Raw genomic sequence first — 24,878 nt, forward strand, 5'->3', positions numbered from 1 at the left:
GTGCATACCCCCTTGCCCCACACCTGGCATCAAATAGTGTATCAGGTGTGGGGCAAGGAGATGGACATTGTTGGATCAGCTGCACAGCAGAATTTCGCGCGAGGAAGCCAGTTGCACAGATGATCCCTGAAGGAAGCAGCTTTGGCTTGGTGCCTGGAAAGTGCCGAGTGGGTCGGTGGGCATTTGGGAAGCATGGTGCAAAAGTGCTTTGCAAGCCCAACGCTCAGCACTTCCTGAGCTTCCTGCTGAGTATAGGGCCATCGGAAACCCCCTGCAATGCGGTTCCCAAGGACCCGAAAAACTGCCGTCCATCGGGTGCTCAGGAAGTAGTGCACAAGGGACACTGGCAGGCAGGTGGAATAACCCACTCAAGGGGCCTTATTCTTGAATGGAGATCCCGCTGGCAATTGGTGTATTAAAAAAACACAACAGTCCTGCACAGATTTGAAATTAACACAGGCTAGTTTTGCCCTCAGACGACCCCTTCTTATTGAATATATGCTGTACACATAGCAAGGAGGTGACAGGGAGGTCCGATCAGGGAAGATTGAGGTTGGTGGCCCTAAATCTAGACTTCTTCACACCACACCACACCTTCCAGGAAAGCAGCAATGTTGTTGCTCTGCCTGCCCGCCCCAACCCCGAGTAGGATTTGGAATCCCCATAGAAGAAACCTCCTTTTTAAAAATAGTTTTTATTAATATAAAGTACAAACAAACAAGAAAAAAAAGAAACATTAAAAGTTACAAAACATAGGAGCAGTACAGGAATTGTCTTTTTCAAATAAACAGAGAAAAGACAGTGTAGAAAAATAGAAACAGCAAGACATGTCGTGAAAGCCAAATTTCACAATTTGTTGGGGGGGAGATTTATTTCTTCACCTTACATGGAACCTAAAATGACTACAAAATTATCATTTCCTAAAATGAGCAATCGAACAAAAATAAAATTGAAAGGAATCTTGAAAAGGTTTGCGCAGAACCATGAAGAGGGGTGGGGTGGCAAAAAGCCTCAAAGAGAGACAGAGACAAAACATTTTAAAAGGAAACCAGAACATCGTGGCTGACCTTATGAAAATGCAGTCATTAAACGATCATGTGACCAAATAAATCCAATTCAAAACCTGACCTCAGATAGACAATTGCTGCCCATGGAAGTTCTACTTTTGAAAAACAATTTGCTTTTACTGGAAAGGCTGCTAATTTTCCCTTTGGTCATACAGTCATAATAATGCTTAGGGTTCCTTTGTATTCAGATGATATATTGCCTACTTTTTATGCCCTGTACAAATAAATGTGTTGAAGTGTGTGTGTGTTTATGTATGTATGTGTATGTATGTACACAAACACGCACCCAGGGGGTTGGGGTGCCAAACTGGGTCTTTGACCGGGGTGACAGAAGGCCTAGTTTCAGCTCTGCTCTCGCGTCCTGTGTTTCTCTGCTGCCCCCTATTGAATGGAGTTTCCTCTGCAGTCAGCACAGAAGCCAACAGAATGCAAAGGCAAATCTCCTGCCAACCTACCGTATTTTTCGCTCTATAACACGCACCTGACCATAACACGCACATAGTTTTTAGAGGAGGAAAACAGGAAAAAAAATATTCTGAATCAAATGTTGTACTAAACTATTTAATAAACAACCGGTATATCAGAATCATATTACAACCATGTAAAGTGAACAGCAGTCAACAGTGGCATTAAGAACCATCATCACTGTCATTAACAAATGAAGAGAGAATTTTAGGTTCGAGTACTCTTCTAGTCTTCTGTGAACCCCAAGAACTCATCAGTGCTAGAGTCAGAATCTATGAAGTTCAGCTGCTCACAATCACTGGCATCACTTTCTTCGCCATCTTCATATAAAATCTCATCTTCTTTTGCATCCAAACCATTGCTAATGCCACATTTTTTGAATGACTGTGCAACGATTTCCTCCTTCACCAAGTGCCATTATGTTTTCACCCCATTAAATATTTGAGGGAGTCATCCCCCACCCCCCATTGTGGTATGTGAGGTGGGGCTTACCTGGCTGCCCCCCAATATTGTTTTAAGTTGGAAGAGGAAGGGAGGGAGGGAAGGAAGAGAGAGGGGGAACTCACATTTGTGCAGCTGCCTTGCCTCGAACGGGAGCAAAAAGAGGAGGAGGAGACACAGGGACACGAGCCTTGTAAGCCGCTTTGTTTGAATTTACCGGTGAGGTGCTGGGGGATGGACGGAAGGGGATGCCCTCTTTGTCCCTCCTTCCAGCTCATTGTAAAGAAAGCAGAGCCGCTTACATGTGTGTAAGGGAGAACCATAGAGCAGGCAGACACTGAGAATCTGAATGCGCTCAGCTGTTGCCGGCTTCCCTCCCAGCGACGGAGGAGGAGAGGAGAGGCTGCCGAAAAGCCATAGAGTAGACAAGCCAGCAAGCAGGCAGACAGGCTGTGCTCAGCTGTGCCGGCTTCCCTCCCAGCGACGGAGGAGGAGAGGAGAGGCTGCCGAAAAGCCATAGAGTAGACAAGCCAGCAAGCAGGCAGACAGGCTGTGCTCAGCTGTGCCGGCTTCCCTCCCAGCGACGGAGGAGGAGAGGAGAGGCTGCCGAAAAGCCATAGAGTAGACAAGCCAGCAAGCAGGCAGACAGGCTGTGCTCAGCTGTGCCGGCTTCCCTCCCAGCGACGGAGGAGGAGAGGAGAGGCTGCCGAAAAGCCATAGAGTAGACAAGCCAGCAAGCAGGCAGACAGGCTGTGCTCAGCTGTGCCGGCTTCCCTCCCAGCGACGGAGGAGGAGAGGAGAGGCTGCCGAAAAGGCAGCAAGAGCGGCTCCTCCCGCCTGCATTCGCTCCATAACACGCACACACATTTCCCTTTATCTTTTAGGGAGGGAAAACTGCGTGTTATGGTCCGAAAAGTACGGTAGCAGTTCGAAAGCACATCAAAGTGCAAGTAGATAAATAGGTACCGCTCCGGCGGGAAGGTAACCGGAGTTTCCGTGCGCTGCTCTGATTCACCAGAAGCGGCTTAGTCCTGCTGGCCACATGACCCGGAAGCTGTACGCTGGCTCCCTCGGCCAGTAAAGTGAGCTGAGCGCCACAACCCCAGAGTCGGTCATGACTGGACCTAATGGTCAGAGGTCCCTTTACCTTTACCTTTTAAGAAAATTTGTGTACAAAACCTCGGGAGGCTGTGGACTCTCCTTCCATGGAGGTTTCTAAGAAGATGTTGGACAGCCATCTTTCTTGGATGCTTTAGCATTGCAGGGGGTTGGACTAGATGACCCTCGAGGTCCCTTCCAGTTCTACGATTCTACGATTCTTTGATTGTAGGAGCAGGGGACATCTTATTACTGATGTTTGTAAACTGCTCCAAGAGGTGTTTTGGCTGAAGAGCAGGGTAGAAATGCTTTAAAGAAAGAAAGAAACTAAAGATACTTGGCACCATCTTCTTTTATTTCACTCACAAAGGAAATGAGATTAAAGTGAGGTCCCAACAGCTACGGATGTGGCAAATTCAGTTTCACTCTGATTCCCCCCCCCCCCCAGGCTTAAATTCAGTTCTCTGCATTCCTACATCAGTTAGTGTTTTTGTTTCATTTTGCTTTGCTTTGTTTTAAACGTCCTGGGCATTTCTGTGCAATCTTCTAATATACACATTTATTTACTTAAAATAAATAAACAAAAAAATTCTTTGAAAAGATAGCTCCTAAAAATTACCTTAAAAGAATAAAATCTTATTGTCCCAGGAAGTCTTTAAAAGAATCCTTCTAAAAAAGAAAAAAGAAAAAAATTAATTTGAAAAAAGACAATTTTCCAGCAGCACCTTAGAGGACCAACTAAGTTTGTTCTGGGTATGTTTGTTCTTAGTTGGTCTCTAAGGTGCTACTGGTGCTTGAAATCAACAGGCTTGCTACTTGATAGCCTAAATAACAGATACATTTCTGCAAAGCATATTTCCCCCTAGATATATATTTCCCTAAAATAATTCATATTTGTATGTTATTTTTACTCACACTTTACTGCACTTTACCACCCCAAAGTGTCCCGAACAGCACCTACATATTTGTTGGCTTGTGTCAGATCCCAGCCCAGTTCTGTTCCAAACCATCAGGGAGCCCAGAGTTCAAGGGAAGCTGGCTGTCAAGATGAAGTCAAAGTTCCAGAGATCAGGATCCAATGGCCGGAGACAGGGGCATCCAAAACATAAGGTCCAGTTTCAGAGAAGTCGGATCTGGATTAGAGGTCTCAGAGGCAGGAGCATTGTGAAGGTCAAGCAGCACGTGAGATCTTAGGCAACAGTAACAGGGCAGAAGGTCAGCAACATCAGCAAGTGAAAGGTCAAAATCAGGTGGGGGTCGTGATCCTAAGAAAATGGCAGGAAATGGGGAGCTGTCGGAGCAACTCTCAGGCCAGAATTTTGTAGGACTTGCTGAAAGCAGATAGACCTGTGAGGTTGAGCTGACAGTGTTTAGGTACATAGGTGGTGCCCATGAACAACAAAGCTTAGTGCCACAAGAACTATCTGGTGATAGTTGCGCTGGTCTTCTTCTTTGGTGATCACTCTTAGCCGAGTAAGATTGTCTTCCATAAACACGGTTTTAACAATGAGTCCGTAAGTGACTGTGGAGGCCGATTCTGGATCCACACGTCCTTCCACAGTGGGGACATTGGTTTCCGGGCGGGAGTTGATCGCGGTGGTAGCGTGGGTAGGGCTGGTAGCGTTGGAGATGACGTCCTCGTGCCTGTCTGCTTTGAGACCCTTTCCTGTGCCTTGGAGCTGGACGGCTGCATCTGTAGGATATTTCCCCACCGACACAGGAGACATTGATGCAATTCTCTCTGGTCCCAGAGATTAGCTCCATCTCCCCTCCTTCCACTTCAATCACCATGCGGGCATTCTTCTTCACATCCTCCGGTTCCTGGCAGAACCTGTACAAGGCAATATTAAGGCTCTTCCGGACATCAGGAGGCGTCCCTTCTAGGGATCTCACTGTTCTACGGATCTTTTCCAAATTCTTGGCATTCAGGTGTTCCTTGTGGAGTGGTAGCCGTTTGCGATACATTTTCCAGGTCTTCGGTTCAACCTCATAATGAGGTTCCCCCTCGTCAAAACACACCGATATCTCACATTGCCCTGTCCCAGAGATGAACTCCAGTTGAACTTTGCGCTTCCTAATGATCAACCGGGCATTTTCCTGCACTAATAAGGGTTCCTTGGGAAACTCCTTCAGGGCTAGCTTGAGACATCTTCTCAAATCTTCTCCCATCTCCCATTTCTCCAAACTTTCCTTCACTCCCTGGAGACTTGCCACATTCAGTGGCTGGGGCCTGCAACATAATCTTGACAGATAGACATCCCCTGAGAACTCAGAGGCATTGTACTGGAGTTCTCCGCCAGCATCATCTATGCAGATGAGACATTTCTGATTCCCACAGGAGAATTTCAACTCGACCCCATCACTCTTGATCAACAAAGTGGCATTCTCCTTCACGCACGTAGGCTCCTGCTTGAAATTCCTCAGGGCCATGTCCAAGCATGCGACCAGATTCCTTGTGTCTGCCTCATAACCCTGCAACTGTTTCTGCACAGATCTCAGAGACTCCATGCTCAGTGGGTGAGTTACTCTCTGGATCTGATAGCAGACATATTTAAACCACAGTTTTTCTCCCACACGAAGCCAATCCATCTCTTTAAGCCAATCCATCTCTTTAAGAAAAGGAGCCTACTTTCCTTTAAGAATGCCCTCAAATTATTACCAGTCAGTCACCTGTTGAGGGTATCTCTGATGGGTCTCCGGCCTGATTCGGGAGGACTGCTGATCTCCAGCTCAGCTGAAGCAGGTATGAACTGTCGGAGGACGTGGCATAGGAACATGACTCTTGTTTTGCATGTTACTGTGGCGATCTGTATTTAGCTTTCCCACAGGTGTTAACAATAGAAAGCAAATGGAATGGAACTTAAATTTCAATGCGTGGGAACTTCCCCCAAAATAAACAAGACTATAATGTGTGAGAAGTCTGCCCTGTTTGAGTCTACATACAGTTCCTCCACTGTTGTTTGCAAAGTACAGTGGTACTTCCATTTATGAACTTAATCCATTCCGGAAGTCCGTTCTTAAACCAAAACCGTTCTTAAACCGAGGTGTGCCAGTGCCCTTCTACAGTTTGGCTTCTGTTCTGGGATACTACTTCTGGTTTTGCGGAGTTTGTAAACTGAATACAGTGGTACCTCCGGTTACAAACTTAATTCGTTCCGGAGGTCCGGGTTAGCAGAGCTCGTAACCCGAAGTGTCCGCAAGGAGGACAGTACATAACACAGGTTTCCATTGTAGTTTGTAAAGAGGGCTGTTCTTAAACTGAGGTACCACTGTACATGAACCATGAGAAGCGTGAGCCAGAATCTCATTTGTCTGCCCTGTTGTCAGACCGGGAAGATGTGAATAAGCAGCTACGTTTTGTATGATAAAAATACCAGTTGCTCCTCGGATGAAATTTGAACCGGTCCCTTGAAATTGGGTGAAACGAGAGACAAAATTCAGCAGTAAGAGCTCAAGCTGATGAAGCCCTGCTGGGGTCACTCCAACACCCATGGGTGGTCACTTCATTTGTGGGTGCAGCACCCACCCTCTGGAATGCTCTCTCTCAGATAATTCATGAGACAGAGACAGTAGAGATTTCCAAACAGCTCTTAAAAACTTACATGTTTAGACTCTGGCTCCTAATTTTTGACATTTTCTGTTCTGTACACTTCTCACTTTTATTTGATGTATAGTTTACTTTTGTTTTTAGTAAATGTTCTTGAAATATTGTTGTTTTGTTTATTTGGAAATGTTTGGAAACCAACTCCTCTAAAAAATACCCTATAAAACTAAGCTGTGGTAAAATCTGAAAGAATTTAAAAGCAAGTGTACACAATTAAAGATGTGTCTATGTGAGCTTACTGAAATACAGTAAATGTTTTCACGCAATAATGAACTGATGGAGGATGTGCCATAGGAACACGACTCTTCTTGTTTTGCATGTTACTGTGGTGATCTGTATTTAGCTTTCATGCAGGTGTTAACAATAGAAAGCAAATGGAATGGAACTTAAATTTCAATGTGCGGGAACTCCCCCCCCCAAAAAAAAAAACAAATAAGACCAGAATGTGAAGGAAGTCTGCACTGTTTGAAAAAGAAGAAGAGTTTGGATTTGATATCCCGCTTTATCACTACCCTAAGGAGTCTCAAAGCGGCTAACAATCTCCTTTCCCTTCCTCCCCCACAACAAACACTCTGTGAGGTGAGTGGGGCTGAGAGACTTCAGAGAAGTGGGACTGGCCCAAGGTCACCCAGCAGCTGCATGTGGAGGAGCGGGGAAGCGAACCCAGTTCACCAGATTACGAGTCTACCGCTCTTAACCACTACATCACACTGGCTCTCCTGGTTAGACTGGTTTGAGTCTACAGATTGCATGACAAAAATACCAGCCAGAATCCCATTCGCTTGCCCTGTTGTCAGACCAAGAGGATGTGAATAAGCAGCTACGTTTTGTATGATAAAAATACCAGTTGTTCCTTGGATCAAATTTGAAGCGGTCCCTTGAAATTGGGTGAAATGAGAGTCAAATTTGAGTAGTAAGAGCTGAAGCTGATGAGGCCCTCTGGAATGCTCTCTCTCAGATAATTCATGAGAAGGAGACAGTAGAGATTTCCAAACATCTCTTAAAAACATCTCTTAAATGCTTACCCAGGTTTTGCTAGATTCTGGCTCCTAATTGTTTTTAAATTTTCTGTTCTGTACAATTCTCAGTTTTATATGATGTATAGTTTACTTTTGTTTTTAAGAAATGTTATTGAAATATTGTTTTATCGTTCTTGCTTTTGTTTATTTGGAATGTTTGGAAACCAGTTCAGGTTTGTTTTTGTTTTTTTTAAAAAAACTAAGCTGTGGTACAAGAATAGTATAAATGGTTTTCAATAAAAACACAAGTAAAATCTGCAAAAGTTTAAAGGCAAGTGTGCACAATTAAAGAAGTGTGTCTGTGGGCTTACTGAAATAAATGTTTTCATGCAATAATAATAATAAAAAGAGCTCAAGCTCCGACTAGGGTTGGAAAACCTCAGCTGCAGGAGCCAAATGATGCAGGCCCCTCAAAATGGCCGCCAGGATACAGGCCTCACTGGTCCCATGCATGCACTTCTGACTAAAATCCATTCTTGGACAGGGATAATCTCTCTTGCTTGTGTGGATGGAGAGCATAGCAGGAACTCTGCTCACTTTTGCTACTGGTCCTATCTATCCGCAGCACAAGTTATTTCAAATGTTCCCCATAAGGCATGAGTAGCATAGCTGTCAACTTTTCCCTTTTCTTGCGCGGAATCCTATTTGGAATAAGAGAATTTCCCTTAAAAAGGGGGAAACGTTGACAGCTATGATGGGTAGGGAGCTCATATGTCAATCATGTAATTTCATAGTGATATTATGTGATTGTCCCAGCCATCTGTCAAAGTTCACCCATGGGGTGGGGCAATTTTTCTCCAAACTCCAGACACAAGGGAATGCAGTGTTAAGCAGAATTGCTTTTATTTATTTACAAGGTTTCTTACACACCTTTCGACATCAGGTCCTAGGGTAGGTGACAACAGTTAAAATAATTATTAAAAGACTTAGAACAATTACTTGAAGCATATAAAACCATCCAGCTCTTTAGATAATTAAAGGGGCATTTAAATGCCCCCATATCAAGTCTCTATTTGTGTATCATGTATTGCAGACCATTCCTTTTTAATTGTGCTTCTATTTTGTGTGTTTCTTTCCCAAACAAAATACAGCTATAGGGTTGTGATCTGGAACATGCTGTCAATCTGGATCAGAGCCTTGTGCTAGTTCCTCATTGAAAAGCCTGCCCTCTTCAGCTACTACTTCCCCCTGAAGCTGTGGCTGTATGGCAGTTTTCATGTGTTTGGCTTCCGGTTGAGTACTTAATTCATTCCGAAGGTCCGTTCTTAATCTGAAACTGTTCTTAACCTGAAGCACCACTTTAGCTAATGGGGCCTCCTGCTGCCATCGCGCCGCCAGAGCATTATTTCTGTTCTCATCCTGAAGCAAAGTTCTTAACATGAAGCACTATTTCTGGGTTAGCAGAGTCTGTAACCTGAAGCGTATGTAACCCAATGAACCACTATTTGGAAGAGAAAGCCTGCAGGGCCCATTCAGACTTGACAGCAATGTCACTACATGTCAGAGTCAGACTGTTACTAATTCCTTCTAAAGAGGTTGTGGCGGGGGGGAGGACATAATTTGCTGAGTCCTTTCCACACCACACATACTTCCCCCACCCCAAAAAAAGTTCTTTTCCCAGACGTTTGAGGGAGGAAAGTATGGGTGGGGAGAGGATTCAGTTCCTTCCTCCTGACCCCCCACACTGTTTTTTAAACTTCCCCACCCATCCCTGGTTTTAAAGGACTTGGCACCTCCCACTGACCTGTCAAGTTTGCACCAAATGGCAACTCATCTCATTTCCCCACACAGACAAAGGAGCAGATTTCCTCCTCAGAGAACGAAGCATTGAAGGTAAAGAGAACATTATTTGTGTCAGCATCATGGAAGCTTACTAATTCTGCTTCATAGTTCACAAGCACACGGATCCTCTTTGGCTGAATCCCTTTTGGGTTGAATGTAAGGCGTTCCCTGTGGATCGAGGGTGATGGTCGCAGAGATATTCCAGGAGGAGTGGAAGCATAATATGAACCAGTAGAAATCCTCCCAATAGCCCAGATCCCAATTCCATCATTCAAATTGACAATACTGTACTCCTTTAAAGACTCCTTGACAACCCCCACAGCCCAGAAGTTCTCACCCCCCACGTTCACTATCCAGGAATGGGTCCCCGAGGTGATTCTCTCAACTCCCATAACATAGGAACAACAGTTGCAGATAGGTAGCCATGTTGGTCTGCCATAGTCAAAACAAAATAAAAAAATTCCTTCCAGTAGCACCTTAAAGACCAACTAAGTTAGTTCTAGGTATGAGCTTTCGTGTGCATGCACACTTCTTCAGATACACACATGTATCTTGTTTTTTTTTATAGGAACAACGATTAATGTTATTTGAGGATCCGAAGGAAAACAATGGTGGCTTCATATATATGTCTTGGGTTGGTGCTTGGCCATACGCTTCTAGGACTAGTTTAGGAATGGCCATGTCTTCACCTACAAGAGAAAGGAAACAATTAGGGAGGCAGCGCCCCAAACCTGCATCCAAGTTTTGTGCAGCTCTGAGGAAAAGGCTAGAAAAGCCAAGGTACTAATGGGGTGGGGGGTTGGAAATTGCTCCCCCATGCTCCGTTAGCCGCCATTCACCCTCCAACCACCTATAGACACTCACAAAGGACTTTCACTGCCCTCACTGGTTCTGATTTAAAAGAGAGGCAGAGCTGGGTATCATCTGCATATTGATGAACACCCAGCCCAAACCCTGCCAGCGGCTTCATGTAGATGTTAAAAAGAATGAGGGAGAAGACAGAACCCTGAGGCACCACACAAGTGAGAGCCCAGGGGTCTGAACACTCACCCCCACCACCAATTTCTGGACATGGCCCTAGAGGAGGGAGTGGAACCACTGTATAACATTGCTCCCAGCTCCTCTAGGCGTTCCAGAAGGATGTTATGGTCAATGGAATCAAAGGCCGCTGAGGGATCCAGCAGAACTAGGAAACAGCATAGTTAGAAGACAAAACCAGAGTTCTGAAGTAGAGTAGATTTTAGGGATATGACAGGCTGCAAAAGGCAGCAAGATGGAAAGAGAATCAGAGCACGAGGGTTGATTCCTGTTTTGAATGCAAGGCTGAGGCTATGGGAGAAACAAGACTCTCTTGGGTGTCCGTGTTGTGAACCCCTCCACCATAAGCTCAGATTCTATATATGTGGGAATAAACCATATATCCTAAAGACACCACAGTCTCTGCTGTCTCTCATTTCCCAAAAGGAAATACAAACCCAGGGGAGGCAGCTTGGGACCCCAGCAATCTTGTGCTGCTGGGAGATTGAAGTGGGGAACACTGCAAAACCCTCCCATATCTCATCTGCAAAAACTGTTTAAAGATCTGTCAAACCTGGAAATGTACCTTTCTTTCCTTCAAGTCCAGAGAGCACAGCGTCTAAGGAATAAAAGTAAAATGAGGAAAAAGTCAGTACTCAGATTTGCCTCCAAGGGCAATACTTTAGATATAGAATGTTTGCAAGTGTGTTCAGGCCTAAATCTAAAATTTAGCCATAGTACTCCATCTTTCTCCCCTTTCCAGCATTAGCATTAAGTGTTATGAAAGCATGTTCAGGGTGGGGGACACAGAGAAGAGTTGCCTCCCCCAGCTCTGAGAGAGTTAGAAGACAAAACCAGTGTTTCGGAGTAGAGCTGAGGGATGTGACAGGCTGTAAAAGGCAGCAAGATGGAAAGAGAATCAGAGCAAGAGGGTTGGTTCCTGTTTTGAATGCAAGGCTGTGGCTATGGGAGAAACAAGACTCTCTTGGGATGCCTGTGAACCCCTCCATCGTAGGCTCAGATTGTATATATGAGTAAATAAACCATAATCCTAAAGACACCACAGTCTTTGCTGTGCCTCATTTGCCAATAAAAAACTCGAACCCTGGGGAAGCAGCCTGGGACCCTGAAATATTCACCGTTTGGAAATTGGCATGGCATGCAACTATATCTATTGATCATCTATCATCTATCTATCTATCTTTCATCTATCTATCTATCTATCTATCTATCTATCTATCTATCATCTATCATCTATCTATCATCTATCTATCATCTATCATCTATCTATCTATCTATCTATCTATCTATCTATCTATCATCATCATCATCATCATCTATCTATCTATATCTATCATCTATCTATCTATCTATCTATCTATCATCTATCATCTATCATCTATCATCTATCATCTGTCTATCTATCAATCAATCAATCAATCAATCATCTATCTATCATCTATCTATCTACCATCTATCTATCTCTATCATCTATCTATCTATCTATCTATCTATCTATCTATCTATCTATCATCTATCTATCATCTATCATCTATCTATCTATCTCTATCATCTATCTATCCCACATCTATAATACCACACAATGATCTTTGTTACCTTTGAATTTCTTGGTCTCCTTCTCCAAAAAAGGATGTATTTTAGAGAATTTATCTATTTGATCTTTTAATCCAGGAGGAAAAGCATCCATGGTTTTATTTTCATTTTCATTACACCTAGGAAGAAGCAAGTGAGGTTTATTGTGCTCCATCAGGTCATTCTCAAGTCATTCTTAATTCAGATATCAGAATAAAGGAGAAAAGTGGGAACAGCAGGAAGATACCAAGGTCCATGATAGGTTTTCCTTTCATTCCCCCTAGTTTCCCCACGAAAGTCCCCACTGTTTACCGCTAAATCGGAACAAAGGTCAATCGAGTTTTCTGTGGATTAACAGCTGAATAGAAGCAAATATTTTTCAGGTTTTCTGCTGATTTATGTTTCCTGCAATTCAGTGATAAGCAGCAGGTTTTCCCAGGAAAAGCGGTGGGACAAAATAAAAGCCTCTTCCTAGAAATCACAGGAAAAGCGGGCGTGTGGATGAGCCCTGTGATAGCAACTAATGGTATTGTCTGCCCTGTGACCATTACAAAGACCTATGACAAACTGGGCAATGAAGTATAAGGGGGGCGTCGGAGTATGAAGTGTAAATTTACATAAATATTTTTTATATAAAATTTACTTATAAATGATCAATCCATAATCTATTTTACCTCTCTCTTTTTTTAAAAAAAACCAAAACTTTACTGCTAAGATGAAGAAATATTTTCAAACAATCTGTCTGAAATTTTCATGCACTCATTGCATACAGTACCATGTTTAAAATTACAGCTGGGTCCCTGATTAAGTTGTGATTTGTCGCTGCTTTTACCTGATCAGAACAGGGTATAAATCGGCCCAATTTGGTAGAGAATCCAGGTGAATCTAGAGCACAACCTTACTGAATATTTTCTCAACCAAACTATGTTTGCACATAATGCACACAGTCAATAATAAGAGCTTCTCTTTACCTTGGTCAACTAGGAGATGTATTTCAGGACCCACCCTGTTTTCTTGGATTGTAATATGTTTTAACTATTTTTAATACAGTGGAACCTCGGCTCCCTAATGTCTTGGAAGCCAAACGTTCCGGCTCCTGAACGATTGAAAACCAGAAGTGATTGTTCCGGTTTTGGAAAGTTCTTTGGAAGCTGAACGTCCGACACAGCTTCCGATTGGCTGCAGGTTGGTTCCTGAACCATTTCGGGAGTCGAAGTGACTCTCAGAATGGATTAAGTTCGGGAACCAAGGTTCCACTGTATTGTATTTTAATCCATAATCCAACAACAACTCTGAGAGGAAGTATACAACAGATGAAGAAATATCATCACTCCTTCCTAAAATATGTGTTTTACATTCATTCTCCTTCCAAAACCCTATCCATTTCTGTATGCTGTTCTATGCATCCCCCAATGTGCTTTTTGTACATTTCCCCGCACAAGATACATAGTTTTGGATGCCTTTAAAAAAAAAAAAAAAAAAAGCATCACAAAAATAGTAAAAGTGTCCAATCAGATTGGTAACTGTTTTCTGATCTGCTTATTGGTCTGTAAACTGTGAATTGGATTGGTTCACATAAAAGTATAGACCAAATAAAATTATCCCTTAAATCCGAGGAAAGAAATTAACATTATTCATTTTCATATTCATAACAAAGCCACCTACCTTTCCAGCATGCTTCTCATATTCTAAATGGGAGAGACAGAAGGAGAGAAATTCAGTCCCTTGCACCAGTTGCCTCCAGCAGTTTATTATTACTTTCCACTTTGCTTTATATATCAACCAAAGACTGAAGTGCACACGCCTACTATGAATACTTCTATAAACCAATGAACAGAGAATGTGATGGTACAGCCCTTCCCCAGAGGACAAATGTTTCATTGTGCCATCACTCACCCGCAAGAATTCAGTCACTGGCTGCTTCTGTTTCCCCTCCAACTGCTTGATTAAAAAACTACAAAAGCCCAGACATTTGCTTCTAAATTTGAAAATCCCCCCAAATGGGCATGTAGGCCCCCCTCTCTGCCCCAGAACCCCACCCCCACCCCCGGTTAGGCTTCATCCTGGAATGGGACCTTCTGCCAACTGCAAGTGATCCTGGGCTATGCTCTGCTGCTGGCTCCCACCACTGGTGCTGCCAGCCTGAGAGCAAATAGTTTCCCTGCTACTGCCGATGATGTATATTGCTCTACACACAACAGCGAGGGCATGTTTGAACTGGGTAGAGGGAGAACTCAACTTGCCAGTGTTGCTGGTGCCATCACCAATGCTAGCACAACAACTCCCTGGATCCATTGTAATTTGGCAGGTTTCATCCATACTGCAGAAGCAGCTTTGCTTGCAAATTTCATCCACTTCTATCAAAAGGGAGGATGGGGAGCAGTAGATGTTTTAAATTTTCCAAGTATTGAAGCTGGGGAAGGAAGCAGATCTGGACCTAAAGCAGAACAGGGAAGCCTTCCCATTGGTCAACCTGAATCATGCCGTTTGATGAAGCTCCAAATCACAGTTTTGAACAAAATGTGTGACCGGTGCAAGAGTGGTTGGGGGTACAACCCTTCCCTGCAGGACAACCTGGTCTACTTAATTGTGCCAAGTCTTACCTGCAAGAATTCAGTCACTGGCTGTTTCTGCTTCTCTTTCAGCTCCTTAATAAGGTCATCAATAGAGGACATTTCCTCAGAGAGTTTTGCAATATGTTGGTCCCCACAGGATTTGATCTCATCGTCCAGTTCCTTTAATTGAGCCAACAGGAGGTGCTCTTGTTCTTCCAGAAACTGATGCAACTGCTTGAAATCGGACATGATTTTCTGCCTCTCCATGTCTGTCTGCTTCTGCAAGGAGAGTGTCATGGCCAGAAAAAGACATTTAGATGTCCCCTTAATTCCATGTGCACAAGCTGACTGGCAGGGCAGCTGATGTTTACTTCAACACTCACAATGGTACAGAACTTCAATCACAGCTGAGGGCAGCAGGCAGGCTGGCTTAGCAGGACACGGCTACGTTGCTTGGCTCTGTCATTTTATTTTATTTATTTATTTGTTTATTTGTTTATTTTTATAGCGCTTTATATTTTTAATAAAAATCTCAAAGCGGATTGCAGCATATTTAAATCAATAAATCGATAAAACATTAGCTGGGTGATGTTCCTCCGAGGAGCCTCTTTTATAGGCCTAGTGAGTCAGGAGTCTCTTTTTCAGGGGCTCTTTTTATAGTATTTTCTTTTTCTTTTCTTTTTTTAAATGATTTTTATTAATTTTACAACACAAACAAAAAACAAACAAACATAACACGACTTCCCCATACCTCCCCTTCACTGCATCCTTGTTTTAAAATTTTTTAGCAATCCTTCATCCAATTTTTATATTTAATTCTCTTTAAAATTTTCTTAAGCTTAAATTTTTACAGCTGTAATTCTTTATATCAAATCCCTTGACATCTTAACATTCCGAAATTTTACAACAATTTTTAAGATAAATTTTAAATTTTTCCCAGTCCTCTTCCACTGTCTCTCTCCTCTGGTCACGAATTCTGCCGGTCATCTCTGCCAGTCCCATAAATTCAGTCACCTTGGTCTGCCATTCTTCCAGAGTAGGTAGTTCTTTAGTCTTCCAATACTTTGCCAAGAGAATTCTTGCTGCTGTTGTTGCATACATAAAAAATGTTCTATCTTTCTATGGAATCATTTGGCCTACCATGCCCAAGAGAAAAGCCTCCGGTTTCTTTACAAATCTTTTTATAGTATTTTCCTGTTGCTCATCTACTGATTTACTAAGCTGCTGCTGTTCTCTATTCCCCTTAAGCAATAACAGGCAACACGTAGATAATAATATTCTAAAAAAAAATATATAACCTGTGTTATTTCACAATTCTTGAACTGAGAACGTATGATAGAGATACAATTAATAAAATGAGTAAATATTGTATGAACAAAATTGGAGATGGTAGTCAATCAATATCACTGGGGGGGGGGGACTTTCAATAGTCCCAATGCTGTAATCATGCGATAATAGAAACTCCAGGCGTAGCAATTCTTAAACAGAGAATATGTAATAGAATTACAGAAAATAAAGGTCTATGGCTGCTGCACGAACAAAATTAGACAATATAGTCCATCGGTATTGATAATTGTTTGCCATTCTTGCTGATTTGACAGCATCTAAGCAAGAAATTAGGGTGTTGAACTGCTGATGGGAGCATACCAAGAAGATATTGACCTGAAACTTATTGATGAAGTTGCAGAATTTTAAGTACCCATCATCATTCTTGGCTTCACTCAATTTTGTTTATAACACTCTTCCATTTTCTTCTAGCTGTGGGAGGGGGGGGATGAGGAGGGGCCTCACAAGTGGAGCAGGCTTCTTCATCTAAATCTGGCCATGCCAATAGCCATTTAATGGATATTGCCAGTGATCAAAACTGGAACAAGCCTGGGACACTGTGCAAGCAAAGCATAGGCTTCACCACAGAATTAAGGCCTCACTCTGTCAATATAACCATCCTGGAGAGGCAAGAAGGTTTGCACCTACCAGCAGATTCTGGCTTTCGGTCTCCCCCTTCAGTTTAGAAGACAGAATTTCTTCTCTCTGTTTGTTCAGGAACTCCAAATGGCTCAGAATTTTACCCTGGGGTGGCCAAAAAGGCATTTGGGTTAATTTTGGCAATAGAAATATACTCATAAACTGTAACAGGCATGTCTGTTCAAGAACCCAAGAACATGAAGGATGAGAGGAGTCTACGTATAGCGTCTAGGAAACTTCCATTCTCAGTGTAGAATTAAATTACATATGCATATTTATATAGACAATAATTCATTTTCTGATTAAATCTGGGGGGAAACAAGAGGGCTCAAAATTATGGGGACACAGTGTAAGAGATAAAAAGTTTGCTCATATACCAAGTTTGCACAAAACAGAGTACAGTGGTACCTCGGGATACATACGCTTCAGGTTACAGACTCCACTAACCCAGAAATATTACCTCGGGTTAAGAACTTTGCTTCAGGATGAGAACAGAAATCATGCTTCGGCGGCGCGGCAGCAGCGGGAGGCCCCATTAGCTAAAGTGGTGCTTCAGGTTAAGAACAGTTTCAGGTTAAGAATGGACCTCCGGAACGAATTAAGTACCGTATTTTTCACTCTATAGGGCGCACCGGACCATAGGGTACACCTAGTTGTTGTTTTTTTTGGGGGGGGGAAATAAAGGGGGAAAAAATTATCCATCCCGCTGGCTGTCTTGGCTTCCTCTTTAGCCATTCACAACCTCTCCAGCCAGGAGAGGCTGCGCGTGGCTTTGGCAGAAGCCAAGACAACAAGCGGGATGGATCCTTTTAGCCGTGGGGCTGGGGCGGGGGAAGCCCGAGCTTCCCCTGACCCCAGCACCCAGAACGGGTCCGGGAGCGGGGGCGAGGTTGCGTGCAACCTCGCCTTCACTCCCCTAGCTTGCTGCTATCTGCAAGCCTTAAGAGCCCGGCGGGAGTTCCCACCGGGCTCTGAAGGCTTGCGGACATCTGCCCAAAGCCCGGGGTGCGCTGCCTCAGGTTCTGCAGCTCCCACTCCCTGCACGGCTTCTTCAGCGGGGAGCTCCCCGACGGCGCACCCTCGCCTCATTGCGCAGGGGCACCCCGCTTCCTGGGGCAGCAGGGCAGAGAGGGAGCTGCTTGCCGGTATCCCCCGTTGAAGAAGAGCAGCCGCAGCTAGGCTGCAGGCTGCAGGCTGCTGTCCACAAGCCTTGGGAGCCCGGCGGACACTCCCACCACGCTCCGAAGGCTTGCGAATGGCTTCCTGAAGCCTGTAGAGCGAGAGGGGTCAGTGTGCACCGAGTCTTCTCGCTCTCCAGGCTTCAGCGAAAGCCTGCATTCGCCCCATAGGACGCACACACATTTCCCCTTCATTTTTGGAGGGGAAAAACTGTGTCCTATAGAGCGAAAAATACGATACTTAACCCGAGGTACCACTGTATCTGAACAGGATTTGGATTCAGATCCTGGGCCAAGTCAGTCACCCTCTCACATTTTCTGCACCAAACCATGCTCTTTTCCAAAGTTAAATTGGGGTACGAACCAGAGGTTGTGGCTGGTTCACAGCCCTTTTCAGAGCTCGCTCTTTTTTTCTTTTTTAGAAAAAAAGCTTGCAGTATTCACCATGAAGTTATTACAGGAAGTGCCACACTTTTCACATTTGGGGTGGAAAGGTGCTGGTTCTGCTGAGTACCCCCAGACGAAACCACACTGACCCGAATAACATCTTTTACCCCTCATAACTTCACAGCATTTGCTCCTCCTTTCCCCCCTTGCAGTATTTTGCAGGTAGAACTTCCTGGGCCTCTGCTAATAGGAAGATTTGATATGGTTTTGCAGCAGAATTGTGAGCCACATGGCTACATTGCTAATACGTGATACATATACTCTGGGTTTTTTGGACATATCTAGAAAGAGGGGAAGCGGTCTTATACTGAGTTATATGTACCTCTGGTCCAACTAGCTCAGTACTGGCTGTACTGATTGGATTTCAGGTCCCGTATATCCCCAGCCCTACCTAGAAATGCTAAGGATTTCTGCATGCAAGATTGGGCTACTGTGACCCCTACTTACTTACTTACTTACTTAATTCATATACTGCCTTATACCTGAAGAACTCAGGGCGGTACACAGAACAAAATCAGAATATAAAACCACAAAATATATAATCAAAATAAAAACAACCCCATACCACCATCCCCAAGAAAGAACCACATTTTAAAAGGCCATAGGATGTAAATCGGATCAACCAAAGGTCTGGTTAAAAAGGAACGTTGTTGCCATGGTGCCTAAAGGTGTGTAATGTAGACACCAGGCAAACTTCCCTGGGAAGAGCATTCCACAGACGGGGAGCCACTGCAGAGAAGGCCCCATTCTTGTGTTGCCACCCTCCGAACCTTTTGAGGAGGAGGCACATGAAGAAGGGCCTTGGAAGATGATCTCAGGGTCCAGGAAGGTTTATGTGGGAAGAGGCGGTCCTTGAGGTATTGTGGTCCTGAAGCCAGCGCTTTGAATTGGGCCCGGAAACTAATTGGTAGCCAGTGCAGTCGGACCAAGATTGGTGTAATATGTTCAGACAGTCTTGCTCCGGTGAGCAACCTGGCCACTGAATTCTGCACCAGCTGAAGTTTCCGAACCGTCTTCAGAGGCAGCCCTACGTAGAACGCATTGCAGTCATCTAACCTTGAGGTTAGCAGAGCATAGACAACAGTGGTTAGGCTATCCCTGTGCAGATAGGGACGTAGCTGGGCCACCAGCTGAAGCTGGTGAAAGGCACGCCGGGCCACTGAGGCCACCTGAGCCTCGAGTGACAGCAAAGGATCCAGGAGGACCCCCAAGCTACGAACCTGCTCCTTCAGAGGAAGTGTAACCTCATCAAGAGCAGGAGATCTCCCACCCATCCGGTCTAGGAACCACCCACTAACAGTGCCTCAGTCTTGTCTGGATTGAACTTCAGTTTGTTGACCCTTGCTTATGTGCTTTGGAGCTTGCACGTTTGTTTAGTGCTGAATACTGCCAGAAGACTGAAATTTGGATATTGGACTTTGTTATTTTTTCTGTGGCTGCAGTCCTGAGGAACATGGAAGAATAGAATAGAATAGAATAGAATAGAATAGAATAGAATAGAATAGAATAGAATAGAATAGAATAGAATAGAATCATAGAGTTGGAAGAGACCACAAGGGCCATCAAGTCCAACCCCCTGCCAAGCAGGAAACACCATCAGAGCACTCCTGACATATGGTTGTCAAGCCTCTGCTTAAAGACCTCCAAAGAAGGAGACTCCACCACACTCCTTGGCAGCAAATTCCACTGTCGAACAGCTCTTACTGTCAGGAAGTTCTTCCTAATGTTTAGGTGGAATCTTTTTTCCTGTAGTTTGGAACCATTTCTTGTAGTTTGGAAGCTAGAATACGTTTCATTTATGGCTGACCTTTGGAATAAATCTTTCTAGAACTTTACACTGACAGAACCAGCAGCCTTTATTTGAAGAATTGATTTTAACAGAAATATAGGAAGCTGCCTTACACCAGCTCACATCATTGGCAAAGCAAATGTTCTACCACTGAGCTACAGCCCCTTCGCCCAGGGGTTTGGGGCAATTTCCCCAGCCCTACAAAAAATTGCTAAGGAATGAACCTGGGACCTTCTTCAGGCAAGGCAGAGCTACCTTGCTGAGCTCAGATCAGCCTGGTACTTCTCTCGACTCCCGGGGCAGGAAAAGTGGGAAATCGTTGAAATGAGCACTTTTCAAGTTCCCTTGGAACTTCTTGTGAATGTTCCTACTACTAATGTTCAGGACAAGTTGGGAGCTGCAGGCTACAACTGCCTCTCCCCAGGCTGCAACATTCACCAGCTCTGGTTCACACCTTCCTTGAGTCTTTTTTTGCCTGTCTAGAATGTGTCCTTGCATATTTCCCCCATCCCTAGGATAAGTGAGCATCCCTTGGAATTCTGGTCCCCAATCCTACAGCTCCCTACCTGATACTCCTCAAAGGCCTCCTCCTTTGGGATCACCTTGTGGTCCCTGTGCTCCTTGGATTTGTCACACACCACACAGATGGGTGCTAGATCGTTTTCGCAGAAGAGTTTCAGGGGCTCCTGGTGTCTCTCACAAACCCTTCCCAGCGCTTCGGCCCCTCTGGCCATCTGAAGGCTGAATTTCTTGACTATTTCCACAATGCTCGCCAGTTGTCGGTTGGGCCTGACATTCCTTTGCTGACAAGGTTCCCTGCACTGAGGGCAAGAAGCATCTTGGTCCGATCTTCCCCAAGCCTCGGTGATGCAGGTTTGGCAGAAAATGTGACCGCAGTCTATGATCACTGGATCTGTGAAATACTCCAGGCAGATGGGGCATGTTGTTTCCTCGCAGAGGTTCTGGACTGGACTCTCGTCTGCCATTTCATCTGCCTGAAATGGGAATAAAAGGCTTAGTTTCGTTTCTCCAGTTTCAAGTCCAAGGTTGGGCCTTTCCCTCCCGCTGGGTGACTCATAGTCTTTGCAAAGCAGCAGCATAAGCCGGAAGAAACCTTACAGTGTGCAGCTTCACATCCATACCATGCATTCAAAGAGCATGGTTTCTGCCAAAGAATCCTGGCAATGGCCATTTACCCCAAAAAGCTACACTGCCCAGCACCCTTAACTAATTACAGTCCCCAGGAAAATTTGAGCGAGAGCCGTGTGGCCATCACAAGGCTGATGAAAAGTCTAATACTAACTGACTGGGGCAGGAAGAGGAAGGAAGTAAAGACTGAGAAAAACAATCTACAGATATCTTACTTGAGAAGGAATCAATGAGGGAGGAATTGGTTGCCTGTCTCCCACCCCCAGGTCCTGTTACAGAATCTTCCTGCAAACACTGTTGCTCCAGTCCCAAATGTTAACAGGATTTGGGGACAACTGACTTTTGACTTTTTAATGCGCCGTAACCGTAGCTTATATGGTTAGGCTTTTAGAACAAAATAAAATTAAAGTAAATAAGCCCAAAGAAAAAAATTAAAAAGCACACGAGTATTTGCTTAAGTTTATGATTTCATGTGTTTTTATTGTGTGTGTCTACCCTGAACTCCCCATCCTGGTCCAGCGCCGTAACCACTATACCACACTGTCTGTATCTAAAGGAGCACCCAATCCAAGTTGGGTTTAAGGATAAAGAGCCCTGAGAAGGGAGACCGGTTGGCACTCCTGCGCTGCACAGATCTCAGAGACTCCGTGCTCAGTGGGTGAGTTACTCTCTGGATCTGCGAGCAGGCATGTAAACAAGAGTTTTTGTCCCAGAAACTTTCCCACAATAAGCCAATCCATCTCTTTGAGAATGCCCCTGAATTATTACCAGTCAGTCGCCTGTTGAGGGTATCTTTGATGAATCTCTGGCCTGATTCAAGAGGACTGCTGATCTCCAGCTCAGCTGAAGCATGTATGAACTGCTGAAGGACGTGGCATAGGAACATGACTCTTCTTGTTTTGCATGTTACTGTGGTGATCTGTATTTAGCTTTCGCGCAGGTGTTAAAGGAAAGGAAATGGAATGGAACTTAAATTTCAGTGCGCGGGAACTTCCCCCAAAACAAACAAGACCAGAATGTGACAGAAGTCTGGCCTGTTTGAGCTTACATACATTTCCTTGACTGCTGTTTACAAAGTACACAAAGACTCCCATTCGCTTGCCCTGTTGTCAGACAAGGAGGATGCGAATAAGCAGCTACATTTTGTATGACAAAAATAACCAGTTGTTTGTTGGATCAAATTTGAACCGGTTTCTTGAAATTGGGTGAAACGAGAGACAGATTTCAGTAGTAAGAGCTCAAGCTGATGAAGCCCTTCTGGGGTCACTCCCCCACCAATGGGTGGTCACTTCTGCTGCTGCTCTGCCTGTGAGTATTGGGGAGGACCGCTCCCCCTTGAAGCCCATTTCCCACCTTGGGCTTGGGGGCGGGCCCCATACTCACCACCACAACTTATAAGGCTCTAATAATAAGACCAATGCTATCAAAGGAGGCAAGCATGGGGCTTGGAATTACTACCATGGAAGGGTAAGGGATGTATGATGGTGGGGCAGATCTTATAGGCGAAGGGGTAAGAGATAGATATACTCATATCCCTTCCAACCTGCACCCCATCCCAAGGGACAAAGGTTGGGTGAGCAAGGATTACTCACTTCCTTCACTGATGTTGTGCAATGCCAGGTCTATAGGCAACAAAACCGCCCCCCAACGAGATTTCTTTACCCCACAGGGGGTTGACCTGGCTTGTGTGACAGAGACCTGGGTGCACAAAGGGGAAACAGTTACCTTACGAGAGATGGCAACTGCGGGTTTCTCTGTCCTCCACCAGTCGCGGACTGTGGGGCGGGGGGGGGGCAGTGGTGCATCCGCTCTTAAAGGAAACATTAGATCTCTTAGATCTATCCAATTACTGCCCAGTTTCAATTCTTCTGTTCCTGGGTAAAGTGATTGAGAGAGCGGTTGCTGAACAGCTTGGCGGATTTCTGGATGATACATTGGCTCTAGATCCATTCCAGTCCGGCTTCCGCTTTGGTCATGGGACCGAGATGGCTCTGGTCGCCCTAACAGATGATCTCCGCAGGCAGCTGGATCGAGGCGGGTCGGGGCTGTTGATTCTCTTAGATCTGTCAGCAGCCTTTGACATGGTCGATCACGAACTTTTAGACCACCACCTCACCGACATGGGGATTCGGGGCACAGTCCTTCAATGGCTGCGCTTGTTCCTTTCTGGTTGGGGACAGAGGGTGGCACTGGGGCGGGGAGCTGTCGGCGCACTACTCCTTGGCGTATGGAATACTGTAGTGCACAATTCTCTCCCCAATGCTTTTCAACTTCTTTATGCGTCCCCTCGCCCAGCTTGTCTGGAATTTTGCTCTGGGTTGTCATCAGTATGCTGATGACACCCAACTCTATCTGTTGATGGACGGCCATCCTGACTCGGCCCCAGACACACTGATCAGATGTTTGGAAGCTGTGGCTGGATGGCTATGTGGGAGCCGGTTGAAGTTAAATCCTTCGAATACAGAGGTCCTTTGGCTGGGTCGGGATGATATGGGGTTGGATGCCAACTCCCATCCCTTGCGGGGCCGCAATTAGTGCCAGCACCTTCCGTCAAGAATTTGGGTGTAATCTTTGACGCCTCCCTTTCTATGGAGGCACAGGTTAAAGCTATAACAAAGGCTGCATTTTTTCATCTCCACCGAATTAAGCAGTTGGTCCCTTACCTTTCTCGCCCAGATCTGGCCACTGTGATCCATGCGACGGTCACCTCCAGGCTTGATTATTGTAACTCCCTCTATGTGGGGCTGCCCTTGAGACTGACCCAGAAACTCCAGCGGGTGCAGAATGCCGCAGTGAGACTCCTTACGGGGTCCCCAACACGACATCACATTCACCCAGTGCTATACCAGCTGCACTGGCTCCCAGTGGAGTACAGGATCAGGTTTAAGGTGCTGGTTTTAACCTTTATAGCCCTATACGGCCTAGGACCATTGTACCTACGAGACCACCTCTTCTGGTATGCCCCATACAACACCTTGAAGATCCCTGGCCCCAGGGAAAATAGACTGGCCTCGACCACATCAACATGGGTCATGTTGGGAAATGTTAAATCTGAAGCCAGTCATTTCAAACATAGAGGAATTGTTTGGATTTTTATTTCACTTAAAATCACATATTTTCAGAAGATTCCTGCTGGTTCAGACTATGGAGCCCTTGTTTATTACATATATTAAAGACTCAAATAAAGCAACAGCAGTTTAAGAGTTACAATATAAGAGCAGACATGAGCACCTTGTCCTCCGCGGGTTCAAACAAGAGATACTTAACAGTGGTTCTGCAAATTCCCTGAGCAGCTTGGACATTAAGTGATTAATGGCACCAACAAATGCAGTAAGCGGAATTACTTTTATTTATTTACAAGGTTTCTTGCACACCTTTCGACATCAGGTCCTAGGGTAGGTGACAACAATTAAACAATTATAAAAAGAAATAGAAGAACTACTTGAAGCACATAAAACCATCCAAATCTGGAGATAACAGGGGATCATTTAAATGCCCCCATATCAAGTCTCTATTTGTGTATCATGTATTTGCAGAGTATTCCTCTTTAACTGTGCTTCTATTATGTGTGTTTCTGTTCTGAATAAAATACAGCTATACGGTTGTGATCTGGAACATGCTGTGAATCTGGATCGGAGCCTCGTGCCAGTTTCCCATTGAAAAGCCTCCCTCGTCAGCTGCTCCCCCCCACCCCGAAGCTGTGGGTAAT

At 44.7% G+C, this 24,878-nt stretch overlaps 2 protein-coding genes and 1 long non-coding RNA gene across 3 annotated transcripts in view; 1 reads left to right on the plus strand and 2 right to left on the minus strand.

Annotated features, from left to right (window-relative positions):
* Positions 1-24,878, plus strand: part of LOC309336856 (zinc finger protein RFP-like) — a 210,231-nt gene that overhangs the window by 12,493 nt on the left and 172,860 nt on the right. The gene's annotated exons all lie outside the window — the stretch shown is intronic.
* On the minus strand, positions 8,521-24,814 carry LOC309337529. The gene is made up of 2 exons (XR_014154394.1): positions 24,544-24,814; positions 8,521-8,564 (listed from the first exon to the last, which is right to left on the minus strand). It is a non-coding gene; the product is annotated as an uncharacterized lncRNA (long non-coding RNA).
* On the minus strand, positions 8,573-22,049 carry LOC309337320 (zinc finger protein RFP-like). The gene is made up of 9 exons (XM_081854098.1): positions 21,938-22,049; positions 20,587-21,015; positions 16,616-16,711; positions 14,690-14,920; positions 13,752-13,774; positions 12,111-12,226; positions 11,068-11,112; positions 10,018-10,165; positions 8,573-9,908 (listed from the first exon to the last, which is right to left on the minus strand). Exons 2-9 carry the CDS (start codon positions 21,004-21,006, stop codon positions 9,470-9,472), a joined length of 1,518 nt encoding a protein of 505 aa, XP_081710224.1. The 5' UTR covers positions 21,007-21,015; positions 21,938-22,049; the 3' UTR covers positions 8,573-9,469.

This window comes from Podarcis erhardii (genome assembly GCF_964252035.2).
Source record: "Podarcis erhardii genome assembly, chromosome: 2".
Classification (NCBI taxonomy): Eukaryota; Metazoa; Chordata; class Lepidosauria; order Squamata; family Lacertidae; genus Podarcis; species Podarcis erhardii.

Bases quoted from the DNA above. Each gene is read 5' to 3' on its own strand.
- LOC309337320 (XM_081854098.1), bottom strand. From the start codon at position 21,006: ATGGCAGACGAGAGTCCAGTCCAGAACCTCTGCGAGGAAACAACATGC. The intron at 11,113-12,110 runs GTAACAAAGATC...TTTATTCCTTAG, and splicing joins GGAGACCAAGAAATTCAAAG to ACGCTGTGCTCTCTGGACTT. The intron at 9,909-10,017 runs GTATCTGAAGAA...TGACTATGGCAG, and splicing joins AAAAAACAAGATACATGTGT to ACCAACATGGCTACCTATCT.